Source organism: Sciurus vulgaris, assembly GCF_902686455.1.
Source record: "Sciurus vulgaris genome assembly, chromosome: 3".
Taxonomy (NCBI): domain Eukaryota; kingdom Metazoa; phylum Chordata; class Mammalia; order Rodentia; family Sciuridae; genus Sciurus; species Sciurus vulgaris.
This window is the reverse complement of record NC_136463.1, coordinates 104,655,074-104,674,103: the sequence shown is the minus strand read 5'-3', so window position 1 is coordinate 104,674,103 and position 19,030 is coordinate 104,655,074. Positions and strand designations below refer to the sequence as shown.

The 19,030-nt window shown below is 38.6% G+C and overlaps 1 protein-coding gene across 5 annotated transcripts in view; it reads right to left on the bottom strand.

The window, feature by feature from the left end:
* The window catches only part of LYPD6 (LY6/PLAUR domain containing 6), a 138,964-nt gene that overhangs the window by 20,137 nt on the left and 99,797 nt on the right, over nucleotides 1-19,030 (bottom strand). For all 5 annotated transcript variants that reach the window (XM_079134387.1, XM_079134388.1, XM_079134389.1 and 2 more), the window contains 2 exons: nucleotides 9,977-10,164; nucleotides 2,667-2,765 (listed from right to left, as the gene is read on the bottom strand). In XM_079134387.1, coding sequence (XP_078990513.1) covers nucleotides 2,667-2,765; nucleotides 9,977-10,115 — 238 coding nt within the window. In that variant the 5' untranslated portion in view covers nucleotides 10,116-10,164. The remainder of the gene's footprint in view (nucleotides 1-2,666; nucleotides 2,766-9,976; nucleotides 10,165-19,030) is intronic.

The window sequence follows — 19,030 nt, the reverse complement described above, 5'->3', positions numbered from 1 at the left end:
TAAGGTACTCAGAGCTAAGTCAGTTCTAAAACAAGCATAGCCACACTTTGCTGTGGTCTGTATGTGTCCTCCAAAATTCATGTTGAAACCTAATCACCAACATGATGATATTGAAAGGCAGAGTCTTTAAGAGATGATTGTCATGAGAGTAGATCCTTTAGGTGGGATTGGGACCCTTACAAAAGGCTCCTGGGATTGGGTTTATTCCTTTCTATTCCTTCTGAAAGCACCCAGAAACCACTCTGGATGTGGAAACTCACACAAGAGATTTTATTAAGCAGACAGGCAGAGATTTTATTAAGCCCACAGGGTGAGAGAGAGAGACAGAGAGAGAGAGAGAGAGAGAGAGAGAGAGAGAGAGAGGAGAGAGAGAGAGAGAGAGAGAGAGAGAGAGAGAGAGAGAGAGAGAGAGAGAGAGAGAGAGAGAGAGAGAGAGAGAGAATGGTGGTGGAACTATTCTTAAGGAGTCAAATTTTGCAGGCTAATATTCATAGGCTTAAAATCTGGACCAATGGTTGGCTAGGATGTTCTACAGACTGACAATCTGGGTTGCAAAATGGTGTGGTTCGGGCTGAATACTGGCAGCAGCTGATGCCAATACCTTCTGCCTTTTGATGTATGAGGACAGAGCACTTCTCCCCCCAGAGGATGCAACAACAAGATGCTGTCTTGCAAGCATGGAAATGGGGCCTTCACTAGACACTGGACCTGCTGACACGACACCTCCATCTTGGACTTCCAGCATTCAGAACTGTGAGAAATAAATTTCTGTTGTTTATAAATTACTGTGTCTGTAATATTATGTTATAGCAGCACAGAGTAAGATACACTTCCTGTGTACAATCCCTGATCAATTGCAATAGTTTCTGAAGACAATCGGCCAGGTTTGTCCCAGCAGGAACCAACCCAGAAGTTACTAGATACACAGCAGATCATCCTGTTTTTGTCCAGAGTCACTGTTTATAATTATCAAATTTTGCTGCATATTAGTCACCCAGGGAACTTTTAAAAATCCTTATTCCTAGCCACACCCCATATGCCAGTTAATTAGGAATCCTGGGAATGGACCCAGGCATCAGTGTTTTCAATGTGCAGCCAGGTTTAGGAAGTAGTGGTTCAATCAGGTCCATTAGTACCTTGCCCAATGGTTTATCCTGCAATGCTAAAGTCAGAAAATACTGGCTCATCCAGAAATGAGCAGTGACTGCAGAAGACAATAGGGATAGGACTTACTATGGTGGCTGGATATCTAATTTGTGATTAAGCTAATCTTTAGTGTCTCCATGTTTTTCATTTCCCTGTAATCTTTTGGGACTCCACTGACATGTCTACCTAATAGCAAACAGAAGAACCTAGAAATGACAACACATTTCCTGATCAGCAGGTAGAGGAGCCCCCAGTGATTCTTGCCCTTGACTGCTCATTAAAATCAGCTGGAATATTTAAAAGTACCAATGCGGGGACCTAATCTCAGAGATGCTGGTTTATGTAGAGTTATGGTTCTTAAGGAGTGGTCTCTAGACCAGAAGCATCTACATCATCTGGGGCTCTTTAGACATACAAAGTTTGAAGCCCATCTCAGACCTACGTGGGGTGGTAACAGAAGTCTGTGTTTTAATAAGTCCTCCATAGAGTGATAATCATAGTGAAATTTGGAGTCACCAGTTTAGGCAGGACACAGGTTTCAGGGATTTTTTGAAAAGTTCCACAGGAATTTCTATGGGACAGCCTAGGAAGAGGCTTCTGGGTTCAACAGCACTGGCTTGGGTAGCTGAAATCTGTCTTTTAATGACATTTTCTGGGCTCTCCCAGTTTCCACTCTACCTTGAGAAGCAGAGTACCATTCATTAGGTTGAGCATAAGAGCTCTTCCATTATGTTGAAAACCAATGTATTTGGTGTTTCCAGTCACTTTAACAACTGAGTTAGATCAGCAGTGACATGTGCTGACTACTCACTCAAACATTTGTCAATAAAATACCCCACTCTCATCCCCCTCCTTACATTGAATGAGTCCACTTTCCTCCAAAATAAAGCAGCCAACCAACAGTGATTCCATAGCCACATATAAAAATCTTTTTTGACTTGACAGGATAAAAGAGATGTGACTATGAGGTGTCTTTATTATGAAACAGGGCTTTGGGTCAAAATTTCAAGCTTCAATTGGATACCATCTCATCCTTCAAAGAGAACTTAATGTTTAAAAAAGCTCAGGATTTTTTTTTTGGCAATGATGACATTTAGAACTCTAGCTTTCATGCAGTCTCAGTATAGAAGTCTCTGGTAAGATATGTAATAAATGGCATCTTTATATGAGCATCAATTCATACTTTACATGAAAGAAATTACGATGCAATGACTAATGCTTCAAAGAGTGCCAGACAAACTGGCGGTTCTCTCCTTGTTCTGCATTTGGCTGGCCCCTGGTCTGGGAAAGTTTCTTTTAGCTCCTGTGGAGTTCCACAGATGTTTCATGAGAAAGGGGGCAAGCCTATGGATCCCTTTATATTTCTTATAGTCTTTGAGGAAAAGTTATTAGTGCAGCATAAAAGATCTGCTAAACCTTATGCTAGAGGAGCCATTGAGATTGCAAGCATGCACCAGGTCTATAGGGCTACTCACTCATGAACAGCTCCGGGGAACCCAATCTGTCTATTGAGAGTTTACCTCGAGGACAGTAGATGTCTGGAGCCCATCGGTTGCATTCATAATTGTCTGCTGCCTTTTCGCAGGTAAAACATTTAAATCCACCAGGATATGGTGTGGCTACAAAAATAATCAAGAGAAAAGATTGATTTTCAGACTGAGCACAGAATCCTGTGAAGTTAGACATATTCATTTATAAAAAAGGGTTCTTTAGACATATTGGTAGTGTCTTAAAAAACTAAACACTTAACTACCATATGACCCAACAGTTTATCTGTTAAAAATATATTCCTGAGAAATTCACTTATATCCACACAAAAAAATTTGCAAATAAATATCCACAGTAACTTTTCTGTACAGGTTGCACATTCATAATCTGAGATTCTGAACTCTAACATCCTTCAAAATGTGAAGTTTTTTGAGCATTCGCATGACATTCCCAAAATTCCACACCTAGCCACATGTGGCAGATTATAGTCAAATTGCAGAAGCACCAAAAATATTGTATAAAATAATCAGAGATTATATATATGTATAAGGTATGTGTAAAACATATATGAATTTAGGGTTAGACATGGGTCCTGCTCCTAAGACAACTCATTATGTATGCAAATATTGAAAAAAATTTTTAAAAATCCCAAATCTGAAAGCTTTCTGGTCTCAAGCATTTCAGATACAAGATATTCAACCTGTGATGACTGAAAACTGGAAACAACCCACAAGTCCTCTGATGAGCAAATGGTTAAACAAAATGTGGTACATTCATACTATGGGATACTAGACAGCAAAAAAAAAAAAATGAACTATTAATATAACTAACAATTTGGATGAATTTCCAGGGAATCATTCTCAATGGAAAAAAAAAAAAAAAAAACCAACCCAAAAGATTACATATGGTTTCATTCATGTGACATTTTTGAATTGACAAAATTTTGAAAATGAAGTACAGGTGAGTTGGTACCAGGTTTGGGGATGACAGCATGTGGGAAATTTGGAGAGAAATATGACATCCAGTTCCAGCAAGCCCCTCCCATCCATTCTGACCTCTCCCCACCCCTGAGCTGCCTATCCTTGTGTTCTGAGGAGATTATCCTCCAGGTACCTATGTTCTTTGGCCTGTCTTCTTGCTCAGGTAGGAGGTTTCACACGAGAGTCATGGCTCTGGAGAGTGCCCGGCACACCAGCACCTTCATCAGCACAAGGATGAGGATCAATAAGGAATGTCAGGCCTGGATGTGCTCTGTCCTTTTCCTCAATATGCTTTTAATGATCTCTTATTATAATCATTTGCTTGCTTTGCTATTTAGAGTCCTTCCTGACTTTCATAAACAAAACTTGTGCATTTCTTTTTAATGTGTAAAATTACCTGGCCTATTTGAAAGCTGCAGACACTCAAACACTTCATCTGCAGGAGCCAACTGTTCTCCCTCGCAGATGGCTGAGCCTGCGTATCCCACTGGCGGAAATAATCATCTCAGGGTAAATTGCTTTGCCCACATGGAACCAATTAAGTATGTTATCAAAAATAAATGAAGGAGGAGGCAGCAGCTTAAGGCCAGAATTATGGGCCAGATATAACTTTGATTTTCACCTTGCCTAGAATAGCTGCCCATCCATGTATTTGCCTGCAATATTTCACAGAGCTGACTGTGACAATATCCAATACCCTAACATGGTCAAAAGTCATAAACTGTCTAAAAAGACAAGTAACTGGACCTTTCCATGACACATTTGAGAGTTTTATGTTCCTCCAAGAAGTTAGTGACTCAAATTCAAAACCAAACTAATAGCAGGGGCATGGATCATCTCACAAGATGAGGGAAAAGCAGTGTGGAGGTACCCACCCTCCCACCTCACTCCCATGAGGCAATTTCACCATGGGGAAAACGCTCACATAATTATTACAAAGCAGAAGAAAGTATTTTGTGAAACTATATACGTATGATTTGTATATATCCATATTCCACCACCTAGCAAAGTGAATTATATTTGAATTCAAAGATTCTATTTTGATAAACACATGCCTAAGAATTTTATACAAATTACATTTTTTGAATTCCCAAGCCATTCAATAATCTTACATTTTTAAAAAAATTATTTTAGTAAAATTATGGCATTTGCAGGTAGATGGATGGAATTAGAGAATATCATGCTAAGTAAAATAAGCCAATCCCAAAATAATGAAAAGACCAAATGTTTTCTTTGATCAGTGGATAATGATACATCATAGGGCAGGGAGGGTAAGAGAAGAATGGAGGAACTATGGATTGTGTAGAAGGAAGTTGGGGGGGAGTGGGTATGAAAGATGGTGGAATGAGACAGACATCATTATCCTATGTTCACGTATGATTACATGAATGGTCTACATCTTGTACCCCATTTGTGTACAATGAATCAAAACGCAGTCTCTAAAAATAAAATTTTAAAAATATACACTTTTTTAGTTGTAGATAGACACAGTACCTTCACATTTTATTTATTTATTTTTATGTAGTGCTGAGGATTGAACCCAGCACCTCACACATGTTAGGCAAATGCTCTACCACTAAGCTACAACCCCAGCCCCTTACAAACATTTTAATTAGACTATTTTTATAAAATCCACTATGAGAAAAAACATAACATTCTGGGAACTTCTCTTGACTGGACACTTTAAAAAAATAGTTACACTATTAAAAACAAGTTTATATATAAGTAACTTTTAAAAATAAAACAAAAATACAGTTTGTAAAATCTGAAATAGAATGATCAAGGTAGGATTTTCAAAAAATAATTATTTAAAGGATTTGGCAAAGAACAGTGTTTCTCAAAAAAATGTTTATCATATTCTCCAAGGTTTATGACTGTGAGCTAGCCATACCACTTCAGTTTCATGATTAATTCTCTAGAGCATCCAATTTTATCTGTGTGTCACTGCAGCCAACAAAAATTTTTGGCTGAAATGTTGGGTTAATTATTCCTGGAAACTTTCCCATCAAAGAGATAAATTAAGAACTTTGAATGAAGATTGATGATCCAACTGCTCTGAGAACAAAGTTATTGAGAACCAAACATTAATAAGTGGTAGTGTTCCCAGATTTAGATTACTTAAAAGGTTTTTCAAAAAGATACAAGAGTAGTGACAAATTAAATCCTGTCATTTCTTACATGAATGAGCCTCAGCTCTGAAATTGACCCAGAGGACATCAAAATTTAAACAGGAGTATAAACTAAAGTACAATGGCAGCAAAATGAAGCTTTGCCCTGAATGAGTTCATCAGTGTCTATTACTGGCAATTAACCAAATGAGCTCGTTTTGGGTTAGTTCTAGTTTAAAATCTGCAACTCCATATCTGTGTCAATTCTCCATGACTGCAGCATAATATTTGCTTATGGAAACTTTTATTGATATCTTGGAAGGTAGTACCATTCAGTGAATAAATGCTGGTTTGTGACAAATTTCTGTAAACATGCTCAACTTTAAGTAGCTAATTATAGTACAATCCCAAGAAAATGGTTAGATTATTCCCTCTGGAAATATTGAGCCAAAAATAAGGTCAACAGATGAACAACTATCCCTAGAAACTTGCTAATTGATACTGCATCTGATAGAGTGATTTTTTTTTTTCTTTTAAAGGACAGAAAGAGGTTCCTAAGAGATGTGTTATTTTCTTCTCTGTTACTTCAAAGAATTACAAAGCAAGCAGAGTTTCAGATTGTTGTAGCCCCAGCTGTGAATGAATCTAATTTGGCTCTTGATCACAGAGTTAATAAGCTTAGTACTCTGTATTTCAGGGCATAAGTCCTTGGTCCCTCAAGAAAAGGTGATTGTAAAGAAAAAAAAGAAATACCAAAGTGCCCAGTTACTTCCTGTAAAATAATCTGTCCATTAACTCTCATGGTCAGCCCTAGTTCAACCTACCATAATTCATTTGGAAGGCATCGGGAAAGATTTAGTCTTTGTTTCCATCTCTTGGAACTTTTGCCTGGACAAAGGCCTTCAGTTACCCAAAGTGTGGAGAGAACAGACGTTTTGAAATGTATGCTGATGTGTAATGCACCCAGACTTCTATTCTTGCCTAATTAATTTCCATTGTTTTTAGAAACTGGATACCATTATAAAAATTCTAGAAATCTAATAAATGTATCTTCCTTCCCAGTCCACTTGTCAACAAAATACTGTCAGTATGACTTTAATAGGAACATATTTCTGACAGAAATGCATTTCCTGGTACCTATCTAGAAAGTCTCCTTACTAACACAGGGGTAGCATAGGATTATGAATAAATCTGGTTGGCTCCCAACTTAGGCAGAAACAAGCCCCCTTCAGGGATATAGTTCTTCAATTCACATGTTTAAGGAAAAGTTCAAAACATGCATCCAGAGGAAAATTGGACATTTTTAGAAAAAGTTTCTATTCTAAGGGAAGAAATGGAGGCAAGAGCAGGTTGCAGTTCTTTAACATACTACATTTTGCTACCACGGGTGTCTGACAACCAAACAAATGTGTCTATTGCTCTTAATACTAACTCTTGTTTTGCAAGTTTTTACTAGACTTTTGTTTTAATCATAGAGGGGGAAGAAGGCAACACTATTCATATAAAAAAAGGGAAAAAAGGACATAGAAAGTAGAGAACAGAATGTTATAGAGGATAGTGCCTCAACTTTGAGAGCCATAAAGATTCTTTCTTTCAAAGGCTTAGGAACTTCAAAGATTGGGGAACCAGAAACCAAAGGAGATTAGTTATGGGAGGCTGAATTTGCTCAGCCTGGGTTCCAGCCTCAGGCAGGTATCATCAGATGGCTGATTCAGGCCCATGAGTTTACGTGTGTCTTCTCACACCTCCTGCATCAATGCAATTCTCAGCACCAGGGTCCCAGCTTTTCTACCTAACATTAATCTGGCTCGCTCAGTGACCCACAGAAAGCCGATTGTGCCTCTCCCCACAATGGGAAGCAATTACATAAATTATGCAAAATCAAATTAATCCCACACTTCCCTCATATATTCTTTTGTGACCAAAATTACAACAGAAACCTGCTTATTGGCAGAGAGATCACTCCATCGAAATGTGATCTAGTGCTCAAGGGCAGGGGACCATAGCTGTTTAAAAAATCAAAAGTGAAAACAAACACACACTACAAACTCCTGAAATAGTTTGGAGAAATGTAAAGTTAACTCTGATTTGAAGTGGGCAGAATAAAGTTCCAACTGAGTGGAAGCCATTCATGGTAACTTCAATTCAACAAGGATTTTGCTGCCTGTGACCCTTATGGAGATTCTCTTAAAGAAAGGGTTCACATCCAGATCTGCTGGTGAACTCTCTACTTATATTTATACTTATAGTGACTTATAGGAGTCTTCAATAGTCTTCCACTATTCAAAATCATATCAGAAAACACAGTTCATTATATGTGGTGAGATCCTTCTAATCAGGCCACAGCTTTAATTAACATAGGTCACATCAGCAGAACTTTTCCATCAACTTCTAAAGAGCAGAGCTCTGCCCTGGCAGAGCTCATCCTTCAAAGACCCATTCTGAACTCGATTTTCCAAATAGGGGTGCACTTGTCCTGGGCACTGGCTGGCCACCTGTTGAGGTAGAAGTGGTGTGTTTGCTCTGTTCTTGTTTGCTTAAACCCATGCAACTTGATTTTCCTTTCCTCCCTGCATGTACAATCATAGCCTCAGAGGAGGCCAGAGGCCAGTTCTATGGCCCACTTACTACTGAGTTTGTCACTAGAGCTGACAGAGAACCATTTCACGGAAGCCACAAACCCTGGCAGTCAAACTAAAGAGAGTGAAATCTAGGTTTCTGACTCAACAAGTCTAATAATAAAAAAAAAAAGCATGGCATTTAAAGAAAAGAATAAAACACAATCTAGAAAACAGAGCAGGTATTAATGTATCTTCTTCTCATGGATATTATTAAAATGAAGTAAAATTTCCACCAAATTAATCATCTAGAAAAGTTTTCCATGCAATTAAGAAGTAGGCACCAGACTGCGCTGCTGAGAGGTACAGAGCAAAGTCGGAAGAAATCACTTGCTGCCTAGCTAAAGTGTATTTGGAGCTAATTGAAATAAGGGTGGTGAATTCTCAACACTCTTCATTTGCTGTTGAAGGCAATGATAACAATAACATAAACAACCATCATTAAATTGCTTATTTGTATAGACCTAGAGTTTTACAGGTATTTCTGGTCCATAAAATAATCCTACAGGGTATGTATTGCTTTAAAAATAAGGAAACAAACACTTAAAACAATTTTACAACATTAACTGAACATCTACTACAGTTCTTACTCAGTGCTAAGTGCTCCATATGCATTATGCCATTTAATCTTCACAAAGTTAGGGAATTTGTTCAAGTCAGGAGCTGAGGAAGCAGTTGATGAATCCAAAGTCCTGTAGCTCCAAGCCCCTATGCATTACACCTACCACCTCTCAGCTAACCCAGAATATGCAGGTAAGGAACATTCTGGAAGAAATCCAGGTGGCTACCTCTGCTTTGGGTCTGCACGATCCTCAAAAGTAAGTCTTGTTTGTCTGTGTACCTTTCATGCCTATCACAATGCTCCACACACAGTGGATATGGGAACAACATTTGTTGAGCAGAACATTTTAAAAGAACAATGTACCTTGGAACCAAAGCTAAAGGCCCAAATGCACACAACATAGCCAGTTCTCACCACCAGAGGGGCAATTCAGAAGAGGAGTATACAAGACCAAAGGAAACCAGATAAATACAGAGATGGAGACCAAAGGAGGAAGTAGAGCTGTTGTGCTTCCCAAAGTGAGATCCTGTGGCAGAAGGATCTGAAATTCTTGCCGAAAGCATGAATCCACAAGTATATATGCAAATCAGAAACTCAAGGGCAGGAATCTACACTATTATGCACTCCCCAGAGAATCCTTAAACACCGGAAAACAAAAGGCAGAGGGAATAGGAAGTTGCGGGAGTCATCGATGCCGAAACTGAGAATTAGATGCACAGAGAGGAAGACCCGCTATTATCTTACCTAGAGAGGACTGATCTTTTATAATCTGCCTCCTGGGACACAGCGGTTCACTTTGATAACTGACTGAGGACTGGGGAAGGATATTTAGAATCTGAGTGATTGTGCAGGGAACAGAGAAAACTAGTAATTTGACTTAAAATAAAAACCAAACATCCTGTGAGAAAGTGGGGGTAAAACATAAAGCATCTTTTGTTAACTAAACGCACCTCTCAATTAAATCACTGGACGTTTCCCTGGCATTGAAGACTGTGCCTTCCCCTGGTCACTTTTCTGACCACTTCTTATTTGAAATAGTGACATTTCTGCAGCAAAGAGAACAAACAATCTTACTTGATGGGTGGAGGTAGATAATGTCTTTCACTGTGAAGTCTCGGGACTGGGCAGCTTTCAGACAATCAGCCAGCAGACTCAGGAGCAGGAGCCAGGCCAGAGCAGGGCCAGGTTCCATGGCAGGCCACGTGTCACTCATACAGAGGGCCCCAGAGTGGGGACTTCAGATGATGGGAGAGAACTTGCACCTGAAATATGAAGACAGACGCATCTCAGTGTCCAGCTGGAGAATGCCACAGGAGCCTTGGCTGTGTTCCCACTTGGTTGAGACAGGATGAGGAGGGACAGGGAGCCCAGTGCACAGGAAAGTGAGGAGCCATAGGGAGAAATGTTATAAATGGTAATTGTAGAGCACTTGGAACATTCCAGCCCAAATCTATTCTTAATCAGGTTGCTAAAGCTCCACTGGTAGCAATCCCTTCTAATATTGAGCAGAGATGGTATCAAGAGAGTGAATTTTAATGAAATCCAGCTATTTTTGCCAGAAGGCCAGGGGATGGTTGCCAGACAGCAACGATAAATAAGTCAGGTACAAAAGCTCAGAAGCATTTCCCTGATAACAGTGTGGACCAGGCATGAGGGTGCAGCCTTACTGGGTCATGGCCATGCAAAACTGTACAGGGTACACTTTCAGATTTAGAAAAGAAACATAAGTAAGTTGACCTCTCCCAAGCCAAAAAGTGTCTCAAGAACACAAATCTTCTCAATATAACTAATATCTGTTGGTCAGATACTGTTGAAGTCCTTTACAAATACCAATTGATTCTCCTAATAGCCCAATGAGGTAGGCACTCTAATTATCTATGATTATCCCATTTTGAGTAAACTGAAATCCAGCAAATAAGGAGAGGAGCTGACTCAAACCCAGGCAGTGTGGCTTTTGAGCCCGAATTTTTAAACATTAGGCCACAATGTGTGCTTCCTAAGACCGATTCAAGGTGTATAAACAAAACTAATAACATAAGATCAAGTTATAACTTAGCACTAAGCAATCATCTACTGTCTGTCCTTTATTCTGATTTTAGGCTTTTCACTCAAAATTGAGGGCAGTAAAAATCTGTAATAGGGTCAAACTATTGAGCTTACTCAAAATACAGAGATATGTCCTAATTGACACATGCTTCTATTTGCATACCAGCTTCTTAGCTTTCTATACAGCTTGCCCCCAAGTTCTACTATTGCCCAAGTACCCTTGTCTCTCTTGCTCATGCAAAGGGTTGAGGTTAGATGTTCATTTTATTTTCACTTGGTTGAAAAACTGTAACTTGGACATTTTGTTTACAGATTTAATACAAACATTCAATGAGATTTTTAAAAATAACACAAAGGTTTAAATCACTTTGCAAAAAAAAAAAAATAGTGACTAAATATATAATGAAACAGACACCCAACACAGAAAATCAGTGTGGCCTAATCTGATATTAAAATGTACTACAAAGCAATAGTGATCAAAACAGAATGATAAAAAGTATGACAATGACTTTGGGAAAGGAAGCATTTTAAGGAGCCCAGGATGAACCCAACTCTTATATCCCACAAGCACTTTTACAAAGTTACATAACAGGGCAATATTAAATGAATAGTATTATAACAACTTGATTAAAATTGTAAAAAACAAAAAAGACTAAAACCAAACAAGGCACAATACACTAAAATTGCCTCCAGGAACATTAGTGTGTTCATTATTTCTTAAAAATACTGACAAATCATTAGCAAATAGAATAGAGCCCTGTTTAGTCAGTTTTTTCACTGCTGCGACTAAAATACCTAACCAGAACAATTCTAGAAAAGGAAAGGTTTATTTGGAGGCTCCCGGTTTCAGGGGTCTTAGTCCACAAACAGCCAGGTCCATTCCTCAGGGCCCTAAGTGGGGCAGAACATCATGGTGGAAGAGTGTGGAAGAGAGAAGCAGCTCACATGATGATCAGGAAGTAGAGAGAGACTCCACTCATCAGATACAAAATAAATATCCCAAAGGCACACTCCCAATGGCCCACCTTCTCCAGTCACACCCTACTCGCCTTCAGTTACCACTCAGTTAATCTCTATCAGGGGATTAATTCACTGATTGGGTTAAGAATCTTATCACCCAATCATTTCACCCCTAAGCCTTCCTGCAGTGTCACACATGAGCTTTTGGGGGACACCTCACATCTAAACCATAACAAGCCCTTATCACTGCACAGCAGAACAGTGCCAGCCTTGCCAATTCCATGCTCACTCTGCCATCTTCCATTTATGATTTGGTTCTGTGAAAAAACTTGCATTCATTGGCTCTTGGTCACTTAATAAATATGACTGCCAGTCACTGTATTAGGTGCTTGATTGAACAGCATGATAAGAAAAAAAAAATCAGCAGCACCTTTCCCTTTTTGAGGTAATAGTCAAGTGATAGAGACAAACATCATCTTCAGTGAGTGCAAACTGCTTTGTTTTACATCCATTCTGGCTCTCCCCCACCATCATGGTATCATGGTGAGATGGGTCAGATGAGGCAAGCTGAGGCAGTAGCCAAGGGACAGGTCTGCACAACACGCCCTGGAGACCTGACTATATACCACATCCAACACCCCCTTCTCCTCCTAATCTGTATCAGGACCCAATTTGAGAATTAGAGATTAAAATGAACAGTATATCTGTCACTGTAAACATAAATATGAACAAATGTATGAAGACATGATTGGAAAGCAAAGTATCAATAGTAAAGGCAGGATGTGAAAACCACCAGAGACTGGTGGCTTAACCAACAGAAATTTATTTGTTATAGTTCTGGAGGCTGGAAGTCCAAGATCAAGGTATTGGCTGGGTCGGTTTCTCCTGGGCCTTTCTACTTGGCTTGCAGATGGCCACCTTCTCACTGTGTCCTTTTTTTGGGCTTTTTTTTTCAGATGTGTCTTCTTAAAAGGACACCAGTCCTTAATGAATTAGGGTCCCACTTTTATGATGTCATTTAATCTTGATCATCTTCTTATTGGACCTTTCTCTAATAGTCACATTCAGAGGTACTGGAGATTAGGATTTCAACACATAAACTTGGGGGGGACCACATTTCATTCCACAGAACAAGATTTTTTTTTTTCAAACATCTTTTGTTATGTAATATGTCACAGAGAGATTGCTGATAATTTTACAAATGGTATAAATGATCTGAGGCACCACAAGAGGTATAAACTGCTTCCTGGGTTGTGGGGCCATCGTCCCTCAGGCCAGAATTTGCCATAACTATCTTACTTTCCCTGTGGAGGTTTGGGACATTTGCCTCAGACTCTTCTAATACTCCAGGGATAGTCTCCTGCCCTCTGCTTATTGCTTTTGCCAGCTCATCCTGTGTTTTTCCTTAAGAGATGAAGGATAATAACATCATCAAATCTGCTAAAAAGAAAAATAAGATTCAGATCCATGCTACGGAATAGTACTTAATTTGAAATCATATATACTATATCTATTTTATGATCCAAAATATAACCCGTTAGGCGTGGGAAGTATCTTCAGGTAATATTTTAAAATATGCAATATCAAGAATATGGAAATTTATCTTTATAGCAAAGTAAATTAAATAGTAATGCAAATTCCTGGTAGAATTTAAAGTTAAATGGATGAGGATTGAGTATGGTGGAAACTTTTTTCCAGTTACTTGGGGGAACGGAAGGCCTTGTAAAATGATGTGGCACACTATAACTTTTAATTTACTATCTCACTATAATCTTTTGCAGAGTTTCCCATTTTCACTTTTTAAAAAATATTGTGTTGAAATTGATATGCCTCCCCCGAACCACATCACTTATCTATCATTTAATCAGTGTTTACAGATGTTTAAGTGCAGAACTGAGAGACAGCATGGTACCCTACAGCACCTCACCTGTGGTGGGACAAATAACCTGGGTTTGAGGGAAGGTGTTAAATACTCATCTCAAAAATAGTGCAGCTATGGGGTTCAGGTTGTGGCTCAGTGGTAGAGCGCTTGCCTGGCATATGTGAGGTACTGGGTTTGATTCTCAGCACCACATATAAATAAATGAATAAAATAAAGGTCCATCGATATCTAAAAAAAATATTTTAAAAAACAGTGGAGCTAAAGAGTTCAGTTATACAACTTGGGGCCATCTGCTCCTAGAAGTTTCTCTTGGTAATCCCTGCCTACCTGCTCAAACTTACTTTATCCTAGAATACGAAAAAAATGCATATCCACTTTAAATTTTTCTAGTCTCTTCTATACTAAAAATGTAGGTAGAAAGATTTTCTAGGGAATTATCTGAGTTTTAAAAATAAACAAAAACAGGAAGGTGATTGTTATGATCAACTGGATAATGCACCCTCCAAGACACAGAGGTCATAATCCCCAGAGCCCTGTGAGGGCAGAGGGAAAGCTATAGATGTGATTAAGTTAGGATCCTGAGATGGGCAGATCAGGCTGGTGTCCAGGTGAGCCCAGTGCATCACCAAAGTGCCTGTGAGTGGGGGTCACAGTCAGCAGGAGGAGGTACAACAAAAGAAGCAAAAGGTTGAAATGATGTGAGGGAGAGGCTACAAGCCAAGGAATGCCTTAGACTCTAGAAACAGAGAGGAAATGGAGCCCCTCTGGAACCCCAGAAGGAACCATCCCTACCCACACCTTAACTAGCCCAGCAAGACTGAGTTTAGACATCTGACTTCCAGAACTGAAAGGTAATAAGTTTGTACTGTTTTAAGCCAGTAAATTTGTAGCAAATTATTACATCAGCTATAGGAAATGAATACATTATTTTAAAATCAAGTTTTATACCACAGTATATTTATGAAATAGAAAATAAAAGTAAAACTACATTTGTCATTTTTATAGAGTTATTTAAATTTTCTTTTTTAGCTTTTGAGTCACTAATAGAAGTATCAGGTTGACCCATGTGAAACTATTACATCAAACATGGTTATATATTGGCAGCTTCATATGGATCAATCTATAATTTCTACTAACTAATGGTACTGACTATAGCAAAAAAAAAATTAAAGTTGAATGGATATTAAAGCAGTAGACATATTGCTGGCTATAGGAAAACATAAATGTCTACACACAACTTAATTCCTTTTGCTTGTGTATGCATTCAATCTACACCAAAGTCCACTTGGAGCCCCAATATCACCTACAGGCTCATACTCTGATTTGGTTACTGCATTCACACACCTGCCTGTGTCTTACCCTTCACAAGCACAAGAAGCCAGTCAGAATGGGGGCCACAGAATTCCCACTCCTCATTTAGCAAGCTCAGTAACTTCTCAGTACATACTACAAATTCTCCACCGTTGCCACCAAGTATTAAGTGCAGGTTTCACGTCGAGCAGCATATTTGTGTGTGATACACATACACACTTGAGGTTATCATTCCTGTTTTACAGATGAGAAAGTTCTCTGAGTTCAGAGAAGGGGAATAACTTGCTCAAGATCACAAAAGGGCCCTAATTGGGGATTTGAAGCTAGTTCCTTCAGCATTTGTAGCTGAACACACACTGATCAGAACTTTGACACTGATTTCTTTGATGTGCTGGATGGTGAGGAAAGCTATTTGGTTTTATTTTGATATAATTTCACATTAAATATCAACCAGTTGCCAACCTAAGTTCTTTTCTCTAATGTGCGACTCGAAGTCAACATCAGGGCTTCACATATATCAAACTCTGCAAGTGACATGTTTTTATTAAAGCATTTCTTACCCACAATATTCCTTCCAGTTAATGATTTAAAGGTCTCTCTGCATAGTATTTGCATCAAACATTATGCATCTGAATGTCATCTGAATTTAACCCCATTGCAACCTCTATAGCGTGACCACCCAGCCTCAAGTTTTCATTTTGCAGCCTGTGTTGAATATGTGTGACTAACATGCAGAGATTAAGAGTTAAGCTGCCTGGTTTTGAAACCAAGAACCTGCTTGCTGTGTAGCCTTGAGCCAAGTTACTCAAACACTCTGTGCCTCAGGTTCTTTATCTGCAAAACAGGCATACTACCTACCTCAAAAGTTTACTTTGGGAATTAAATGAGTTAATCTATGTAGAGCCCTACGAACAGTGTCTGACCCACAGTTAGTGATAGGTAAAATTTCCAGTTTTATTTTTGTTTTGTCCAAAATCAGTGTAGTTTCCTAAGTAAATATGGTAAAATTAATTTTGTTCAATATACAACTCACTTTCTTTAGGTTAGAAAAATGTAATAATTCCTCAAAACTAAGTATGATGAGTCAGGACCTATATGTCTCTTCCGCCTTGACCTCTGCCCCAGAGTCACCAAGGCAGGGACCAAGTCAGTGAGAGAAAGGAGGAAGTCCCTCCTGCCTGCCAACCAGCATTTAATGTGACTGAGAGGACTCATTGTAGACCCAGGTGACTTTCCACCAGCCCTCATCAGTGAGGCAAACAGGAGGGCGTTGACCTTAGAAACCCTCCTTATATTGCCCTAGGCTACACTGCAAGGCCTATTACACACCCCCATCCTTACACATTTGCTTTAACTAGATTCTACTAATGCAAAAGGTACTGATGGAGGTCAGGAGCTCACACCTTATATCCCTTTCAAGGAACATGTCCTGTGTGTGCATGCACACACAGCCCTCCTGATGGTGGATTATCATGGGTGAAGTTAAGGCAACTATTTCATTCATTAGAAGAGATCAGTGTTAGTCAGCTTGCCATGATTTAACAAAATAGGTAAAATAAACAAACTATAAAGAGAAAAGGTTTATTTTGGCTCACAAGTCCAGAAGTTTGATTCCATGGTTAGCTGGCTCTTATGATTTTGAGCCTGTAGTGGCAGAGCCTACGGCAGGGAGCACATGGTGGAATGAAGTTTCTTACCTCATGGTGATTAGGAAGCAAGGAAAAAGAGGAGCAGCCAGGTCCCCAGGTCTCCTTCAGGGGCACACAACACCCAGTGACCTACTTCCTTTTACTCAGCACTACCTCCTAATGGTTCCACCATTCCCAGTAGTACCACAGGCTGGCAACCAACCCTTCAACATGAGCCTTTGGGGACATGTATCCAAACTCCACCAGGATCAAGCTCCACTTCTTATGGGACAGGACAAGTTGAATTCTTTATGCCTAATTAAGCATGGGTTTCCAAATTTGGAGGGTTTAATTTTTTTAATTATGAATTTTATGTGCTTAATGGGGAATTTCTAAATTCTTATACTAGTTAAAACTCAATTCTCCCAAAAGTTTACTCCAAAAAAAATTCCTTCTTTGAAAAAAAGGAAAACTAGGTCTTTTCTGGGCTTAGGTATGATTAATAAAAGGGCTGAAAGGATAGATACCAAAATTATGTAGAAAGTTAGCATCTTTTAACATCAATTTGAATGCTCAAAAATTTTTAATGAGCATGCACTTTTTTCTAAGGAATTGCTTTTGAAAAAATAAATTTGACAGGATAGTTTTACTTTTTATGCACAAATTTTTATTTTACTTTAAGATATTTTACTGAAACAAAATTAATATCATATAAAAGTCACCATTTTATAATCAGTGATATTTGCTATATTCATATTATTGCACAACCATCAGCATTATCTAGTCTAGAATTTTTCTATCACCCCATAAAGAAATCCTGTACCCATTAGCAGTCACTCCCAATTCCTTCCTCTCCCATACCCTGATGACCACTACTGGATTCATACAACACATGTCATTTTGTGTCTGGTTTCTTTAGCTTATCATGTTTTCAAGAGTCATTCATATTGTAACATTAATCGGTATAACATCTCTTTTAAAGGCTAAATATTATTTCATTGCATAAATATACTATATTTACTTATTCATCAGATAATGGACATTGGAGTGGTTTCCACTTTTTGACTATTGTGAATAGTGCTATTAACACTCCTGTACCCTTTCGGGGGGGGGGGTGAATATATGTTTTTGTTTTCTTGGGTATATACCCAAGGAATGTAATTGCTTACTTCCTATGTGGTTCACTTATTGAGGAACTGCCATACAGGGTTCAATGGCAGCTTTCTATCAGCAATGTACAAGTATTCCAATATCCTCACCAACACTTTCTTTTCTTTCTTTAAAAAAAAAAACTTATATCCAATTTATGGGATATGAAGTGTATCTCACTGTAGTTTTGATTTGCATTTTTCAAGTGACTAAAGAGGTTTAACAACCTTTCATAGGCTTACTTGCCCACTTCTTTGGAGTAATGTGTATTTAAATTCTTTGCCCATTTGTTAATTGGGTCATTGTCTTTTTGTTGTTGAGTTTCAAGAGTTCTTTCTATATTTGGACTCTAGCATAGTCAGATAAAGTATATGATTTGCAAATATTTTCTCCCATTCTCTGCATTGTCTTTTCACATTCTCAATGGTGTCCTTTGACACATGAAAGATTTAATATTGATGAGGTCTACTTATTGCTTTTTATAAATATACATTTTGTTCCCTTACAAATTCAAGCCCAACACAGCACTAAAAAGAAACACCTGCATACAGTGCACAGTAAAATAACTTGTCTACTTTGCAGTGGCGAAGGCTATATTTTCCATCTCTTTTTTCCATGAAAGAAACAGGATGGGCAGGACCATTTATTAATATCACCAAAGTTTACATTCCAACAGTCAGTCATGAAGCACCAGTACCACTCACTGAAAAATGAAAGGTGAATGACATGCATTCCCAATTAGTCTAACGGTGACTGAAATACGGGCTCTGATGAGGGGGATGCTGCATTTCTCTACAGATCTCAGGAGCAGATGGAGCTTTAATCCTCAAGCTTCACAAATATGATGCTGGACATACTCCGATAACATGAAGGGTCTTTTCTTGGATTTTGCTGATTTTCCCTGCAGTCTACTGTGCCTTTGGACTGTTCTAGACATTTAGAAAAGATGTTGTGCTTCCATTTTATGATGCTGCTGTTTGAATATGCACTGTGGCTCTCATCCCTGAACACAGTTCTCTTTATGAAGAAGTACACTCTCATTTTCACAGCTCTGTGACCTTTCATTTGTTATTTATGAGCTTTTGCAAATCTAATACCACTCTGACAGATTTAATTTGTGCTCTAAATTACCTTTGCATGAGTTACTCAACT